We start from the raw sequence: 7,873 nt of genomic DNA on the forward strand, positions 1-7,873 counted from the left end.
CAGAGGATAGAACAGGTGCAAACATGCTACTTCATGCACACTGGCCTCAGTCACAGTCTTCACTGCTCTCCTGACCATAAGGAAATCTCTGTACTAACCCTCCCGAGGGCACAAGCCACTTCAAGAAGGTCCAGTCCCCACCCATGTTAGCAGGGAGCTGGCCAGCAGTGTAAGACAACATGCTATGATATCACCCCCATAAAGGCATAGCTGCAGGCCCACTCCCCCTGACTACCTGCCCAGACTTTGAGATCATATGGCCCACAGTGTTCCTGCTGGGACAATGCACTCCTGCCCCACCCCCAATGCATGGATATGCCTAAAAACAAATGAAAGTGCAAAATGTCATAGAATCATCCATGATCGGGATGGTTCTCCAGCATGACTCCTCTAATAAATGGTACTTCCACCTCCATGGTGGCCCTACCTGCTAGGACTTGGGAGCAATGAAAAGTGAGGTTTCTAAAATAATCCCCACTACATCCTGCAACAAAGTAGATTCCCTCCCTCAAAAACTAAGAAAATCCAACCCTGCTTAGCTTGAGAGTTATGATGAGAACATAACCTTCAGCTCTACAGCTATGAGCCATAGCAAAGAAACACTGCGTGCCCATGACAAATGAAGGCATGCACAGCTCTGTCCAGCCAAGCTGTGAAAAAGAGCAAAGTAAAGCACCAGGCAGAGACTAGAACATGCTTAATATCGTATACTTCATTTTCTGTGCCTTGGGGAATGGGTTGTGCTCCGTTAATAATAGTTACACTTGAAGAAATTCCCTGTGATTTATTTGACATGTTTTCAGCTCCTTTTGGGAGCAAAGTTTGAGACTGAAGCCGAAACTGATTTATTGCCCTATAAATGAAATTAATGGATAATAGCTTTCAAAGTGAATGATTCTCACTCAGACAGCTCACCATATGGTGGTGTCAGCCCTCAGCTGGATTGAGTTTGCACCATACTTTGAGGCACATGTAATTTTTTTTTTGTTGCACTGCACAATTACAGCCTAGTTTAGATAGAGTGGCAACTTAAGCAAAGAATGCTTTGACATCCCAGTCTTCCTGTGTCACATATGTGCTCTTTTGCATTACTACACAACAATCCAGTGTGTGTCCAATCAGAACAGGGCCTTGACATCATTCCTAACAAAGCTTTTTCACTCTGCTTCAAAGCGTCCTACATAATATTGCACTACAGAATTTACAGAAATTACCAGTTAAAAGCAGAGTTGCAGGCTGAAAGGCTAGAGGAGGCAACATCCATGGCTTAGAGTCGGGGGACTTGGCATCAGTATTACTGGATTCCTCTCCCATCTCTGTATTGATTTGCTGTGGACATTATTTAATATCTCATCATTTTGGTTTCCCCTTCTGTAAATTGACTGTTATCAAACAGATCTAATTCACAGTCCTGTGATGAGAATGCACACATTAATCTACCATGGGCTCTGAGATAGTCACATGATAGATGCCTTAGGGAAGCAAAGTATTATCTTGATTTCATGTATCACAAAGCCCATTCAGCTATGATCTGAAATTCTTCCTAACTAGTGGAAAGATTCCTCTACTTCTCTTCATTTCCTCTCCTTTTGTAGGTGTTTCAGAGACGACAAAATGGTCTGACAGATTTTTTTCGGAAATGGGTGGATTATCGTGTTGGTTTTGGAAACCTAGAGGATGAGTTTTGGCTGGGTAATGCCTTTACTTTTTTGTCTTTCCTTGACAGGGTCCCTCTAACTGCAATCACTGGAAACTATGTATTTTTGAATCGTGCAACTTACCTCTCCCAGCTTAATTTCCACCTGTGTTTTTGTTTCAATAGAAAACACAGCTGTCAGTCTTTGGCTTTTCTTGGACCCCTCTATTGCCTTTATTTCACCACTGTGTTTCCTCCTTTATTCATCCATGCTCATGTCATTGATGATGTGGCATATGGAGGAAATGTGACACAGAGGGGTGTTACCAAGGTCAGCTATTCTCTCTCGCTGGTTATCAGAGCAAGCTAACATTGCCCTGGCCTTTCACCTTTACAGACCTGAATTCAGATCTCTATAGATCACAAGAGTGGAGTCTGCCTATTTTGCCTAATTCCCTGAAAAACTGTCGTCTGTTACAAATGCTATGCTCTTTGCCATTTAACATGAATGGCAGTTTATTCTTCAAAAAGACCCAAGGCCCAGAATGGTAGAGATTGAGAAATGTTGCAGATTAGGAATTGGCAACACTCTTTGAATAAGTGGAGCTTGTGTAACTGGTACCCATGATGGATGGCCCTTAGCTATGTTCTTTGTCCCCCAGATGACAAGCTCACCTAAGAAAATATAAAGTGGGTAGGAGAAGGTCTGATGCATGTAGCTAGCCTCTTGGGTCCACCACTCGCCCCCCAAGTGCCTGATGCCCCCTGGGGTGTGACCCGCTTGCTGCTCTTTCCAGCCCCACCTCGCCTCCAGTCTCTTTCCTGCCATGCCTTTGATGTTATTGTTAGTGTATTGAGGAGGTGGTCCCTGCAGCTGAGAGTAGTTTCTCTAGTGTTCCTCCTCTCCTTATTATTACTCAGTCCACACTTTGCCCTGGGGGTCTCTGTGGTTTCTTCAGGGTACTTCCTGTTTAAGACAGCACCTCCTCAGACCTCCAAACCCCTGTTGGGGCTTCATCCATCTCAGCCTTGAGCCTTGTTCTTCTGGTCAAGTCATCAGCCCTGGTCCATTGTCTAGGACCTCAGCTCCTAGGCCTTGGCCCAAGCTCAGTTTGTTCTATTCGCCCCCAGACCTTGGCCCTCTTGACCCAAGCCCAGCTCACTCACCCTTCCCCCTTGACACCCAGTGTCCGAATATCCTATTATGTGGCGTCCAATCTACCCTTAAAGTCACAAACCTGTCTTACAGTCAAACTCAAACACAAAATGCCAACCTAACTGGTCCTAAATCAAATACAAACTCCTCTGGGTCATCACATACCTCTCCTGGGCTAGCCTGACTCCAAAATGCAGCTAGTTCCACTAGGAGCTCCTCACCCAGCAGCAGCCAGGGCAGACTGCCCCCTCCATGACCAGAGGCTGGGCCTAGATGCCCCAAGTCCATTTCCCTTGCAGTGATGTGACCTCATCCTCTGCTCTCCTGGCCCAAGTGCTGTTGAATTAGTCATTAGCAGCCTGTCTTTCTTTGGTCCATGGCTCAGTTCACATGGGCAGCTCAGACCTGCTGCAGCTTTGCCCTCAGGCTCTCAGCAGCCCCTCTCTGGCTACATTCCCCTCTTCTTAGTAACAGGGGCAGTAGTTCCCTGTTACAGTGTGGCTCCAGATAGGAATGCTGCTCTGTAAGCATGGAGTTAGTTCATGTATACACTAAAGATATCCCATGGTAAAACAACCCCTTAACCTTTAAGGAAGGCTAGATTTTGAGAGTGGCCTAACCTGTACTGTAAGCCAGATCCAAAAGCCCCAAGGTTGGACTTCCCCTCCCCCAAAACTATACTGGTACCAACTCTAGATGAGGTGGCTTTATCCTATCTCATAAGCACATAAATGTGTCTTGTACTGTACCTAAATAGCACAGATTCAGCCATCTAAGGGCAGAGATAAGAAATGAGCCAGCATGACTTTCCCTATAAGAAGTAATTCTTCACCTCTGAACTGCCTAGCTATGCATTTTCACAGAGCACTGAATCCCCTTCTATTTTGCTCCCAGAGTTACTAGGGTACTAGAGTTGCAGGGTACTAGGTCTCACCTGAACTCTTTGCTGTTCCCTCCAGGTCTGGATAACATACACAAGATCACATCACAAGGACGCTATGAGCTGCGGATAGACATGCAAGATGGTCAGGAGACAGCTTATGCCTATTATGATAAATTCTCTGTTGGTGATGCCAGGAGTCTGTACAAGCTCCGGATAGGAGACTACAATGGCACCTCGGGTACAAACTTGGCATTAACAAGTGCTTAAGTGAAGTAGGAAGCTTGCAGGACCAGTGGCTCTGAAATGCCTGCAGTGCATTTGTATGAACTATGTAGGGAAATCCAAATGCCCTAGGAGTTTATTCCCCTTGTGGCCACTGCCACTTTGGGCTGTCCCTACACTAGGCATTCTCTGCCTCCTTGAAGTTTGCCACACAAAGTGAGAGAAAAGCCTTGTCACCAAGAGGTGTGTGTTCAATCAGCACATGGGATTTTCCACTGGGGATAAGAAGTACTATATAGCAGCTGTTGCTATTGAGATACTCAGATCCATAGCAGAGGTGTGGCCTTGGACAAAAGTAGTAGCAGCTGGAGGGCACATTTGTTATTCTACCATAGGAACTGAAAGCCTGAAATCATCTGTGTACTATCATGATATATATGTCAAATACTTGCTGTCTTTGCCAGAACATTGCCCTGCGTCATATCTTGGGTAAGAGAGAACTGCTGTACCTCACTCACCACAGAAATCATGGGAAGATGGCCTAATATCAAAGCATCTTTGGGTGAAAAAACTCAATCCCACAAGAAAAAGAGTAGTGAGTTAGATAAATAGCAAGAATGGCTACAGCTATGCTAGCCTGAATAAAAATGAACATTCATACTTCAAGTAAAAGCCAATACTGTCTGTTTGGGGCTAGCAAGAAACTTTCTACTATATGCAAGATGCAAACTTGCCCATTATGGGAATTTTGTACCTTCCTATAAAAGGCTTGGTACCAGCCACTGGGAGTGAAAAGATCTTAGGCTAAACATGAAGAACACAAGAACACAGAACTAAAAGCAACCACTTGAGTCCAGTCCAGTCTCCTGCAGTTGTAGGCAACCAATTAAAGTCTGTCCAAGATGCACAAGGAAGCCATTCCAGCCCCTTCCACGTAACATAGCTACAAAGCACCTGATAATACAGAAACAAAATTGCAGTCCACCATAGGAAGACAGCAAAAGAAATACATGCAGCACCAATTCCTTAAGCACCTGAATTGGTAGGGAAATTGGTCAGATATACCCAAGTGATGTGAGGAAATGGATCAAGGTAGGGGGGAAAAAGCCCCCATAGCATGGGCGACTAGTGCCACCTTACTCGGGGGAGGGGGGGACACGACACACATGCCCCCCCAGCAACCAGTCAGCAGCCAATCTCACTCACCGGCTTCCAGAAGTGGCCGCGGCGCTTCTGGAAGTGACTGCAGCACTTCCACCCCTTATGTCTCGCCACTGCCCTATAGTCCTTTCCAGTCTGACCTGAGGTAAAATGCCATCATGACATCAGATTTGATAATCAGTTACCATTAGCTTGATACAACGTGGCAGTTCCTATGTCCTTATATCTTGGAGTCTGACAGTCCCTGCCCTGGCCCCAAAGCAGATGACCTGTAGTAATTCATACACAACAAGCCTCACTTCCAGACTTTATCAACATAATTATTAATAAGATAATGTGAATGCTCACTCTGACCTTAAAAAAATGGGAAAAAAGGTTTCCTGAACTATTCATTTCCCATGGATTTTCTGGACAAATATACTATATACCTCTTCAGAACTGTGCACAAGTATTATTTTCTGATCTCTTTCGAACTTCTGGGGAGTTACTAAGACTTCATTTTTTTCTTGCTGCCATAATTTATTTAGGATCATTTTGAAATGATGTTCACTCAATGGCAGAGAAACAGATGCACCACACCCAAAAACCCAGATTTGAAACAGGTCCTACAACTGTAGGGAAGCTAAAAATCAGGAGAATCTGGTCTGGATCTGAACTTGGCATTTAATACCTGCCTATAATGAGCCAACACACAACCCTAAATTTGAACAGCCCCTACTTTTGTATCTAAGATTTCCTTCTAACTACTAAATTCATTATACTTGAATGGGCTATGGTTCACACAGGGCACAGTTTGAAGTGATCAATACAGGAAGCTTACAAGAAGGTCTATCCATTATCCCTGGGCTGTTTTAACCATCAGGCCAGGCACAGCTCCCCTGTATAAACTATCCCTAGCTATTAGAGGTAAGTTAGTATGGTGTTTGTGCTGAAAAGACCCAAGCTAATATTATCCCCATAGCATTCTCCTAATCTTGGAACCAGTGATCTACAGACTTGCAGAATGAGCAACATTACTGCATGATAAGTTACTCACTGTAAAGAGACTGGACAAATCTGACAGTGAGTTGTATGTGCAAATGGCAAGCACGTGCACCAGACAGTCCTAACAGGATCTCTTTTTGCAGGTGATTCACTCACCTATCACCAAGGCCGCCCATTCTCCACCCAGGACAGAGACAATGATGTTGCTGTGACAAACTGTGCCTCTTCATACAGAGGGGCTTGGTGGTATAAGAACTGTCACCGAACTAACCTCAATGGCAAGTATGGTGAATCCCGGCACAGTCAGGTAAGACCAAAACCGAGAGACAGCGCCCCGCGTTACTGTGAGATGCATGAGCCCTTTTCCCTTGCCCTTCACTCTCATTACCAGGGATCCAGGTTTTCCGTTTGCCACAGAAAAACATGGTAAAATGTGGATTTTCTCATTTTAAGGAGAAAAACCCAGATTTTCTCATTTAAAGGAGAAAAACACTGATTAAGGCAGGTTTCCCCTTGCAGGCTGGCAGAGTTTCAGCCTGCAAGGTGCTGGGGCAGCAGGAGGAGGGCAATCAGGCAAGGGGCATCATGTGCATGTGCACACACGTGCATAGGCACCAGGCAGCCTGGAGAGCAGCTCCCCACAGGTAAGTTGCGGGGCGGGGGCTAGATTGAGGCCCCTATAGTGAGGGAGGGAGTTAGGCAGGGCAGAGCAGGCCAGTGAAGCTTGGTGCCACCACCATGAGCCCTGTGCTGCCGTGGCAAGGTGCCTCCTGTAGCATAGGCGACTGCTAGGAGGTACATGGGGGTGCACATGCCCCCCCCCCGATGGGGCCAGTGCCCCCCGATGGCTGACACAGGACTGGTGCCCCCCATGACAGAGGTGCCACTGTTGGCCACTTCTGCGGGTACCCCCCCCCCGATTCAGGAGACACCAGTCGCTCATGTCCTGTAGGATTACCAACCCTCCCGGATTGGCCAGGAGTCTACCAGAATCAGCATCGATCTCCCGGTGACCATTGAAACAATCCGAGAGATTGATATTGTGAATGGGTTGAACAGTACAATTAATGACTAGGGGCGCACTGATATATCAGTCCCATATCGGATCAACAGCAATATAAGGAAAATTGACAGTATCGGCAATCAGCTTTCTTTGGCTGATGTGGCCGATAATGTTACCAATAAATGCCCCATGCATGCACGCAGCCACAGCGCAGCACACAGGTAGTTAGGAGTGCAGCCAGGTCTGGCTGATAAGTCTGTCATGAGGGAAGGGGCATGGGGGGTGGAGGGCAGATCGAGGTCCCAGCAGTGAAGGAGGGAGTCAGACTAAGGCTGGGGCAGGAGCTGTACAGCCGGGGCAGGGAGCTGGACGGAGCCACAAGCAGCTAATCCAGGAGATGCAGGGGGGGAGGGTGGCCCCCACTGCTACGTGCACCCCAGGGGGACATGGGGGGGGTGCCCTCAGATTTGTGTACAGGGCAAGGGTGGTCTGCCGCTGTGGGCTGGGACCAGAGGTGGAACTGGGCTTTTTCCAGCAGGTGAGCTGGGCCAGGGCTGTGCTTGGGGCAGGCAGCAACAGCACTGGGAAGGGACTACAGTGAATTTTAAGGTGGCTGCAGCCCCCACCGCCATAGTCGCCTGCCCAACACCACTACCATCCACCCCAAGCACAGCCCATCCCAGCCCCCCACCAGAAAGAACTTGGCACCACCCCTGGCCCCAGCCCACAGTGGGCAGCCCACCCTCACCCTACATGCAAATCCAGGGGCACACACCCCACAAGAACTCCCAGGGTGCACGTAGCAGCTGCAGCCCTCCCCCCCACCAT

At 47.4% G+C, this 7,873-nt stretch overlaps 1 protein-coding gene across 1 annotated transcript in view; it reads left to right on the forward strand.

The window, feature by feature from the left end:
• Nucleotides 1–7,873, forward strand: part of TNR (tenascin R) — a 73,669-nt gene that overhangs the window by 63,999 nt on the left and 1,797 nt on the right. The window contains 3 exon segments of the mRNA XM_006017704.1: nt 1,596–1,692; nt 3,752–3,913; nt 6,186–6,349. Of these exon segments, the coding sequence (XP_006017766.1) occupies nt 1,596–1,692; nt 3,752–3,913; nt 6,186–6,349 (423 nt within the window).

The sequence above is a fragment of the Alligator sinensis genome, unplaced genomic scaffold (assembly GCF_000455745.1).
Source record: "Alligator sinensis unplaced genomic scaffold, ASM45574v1 scaffold31_1, whole genome shotgun sequence".
NCBI classification, from domain to species: domain Eukaryota; kingdom Metazoa; phylum Chordata; order Crocodylia; family Alligatoridae; genus Alligator; species Alligator sinensis.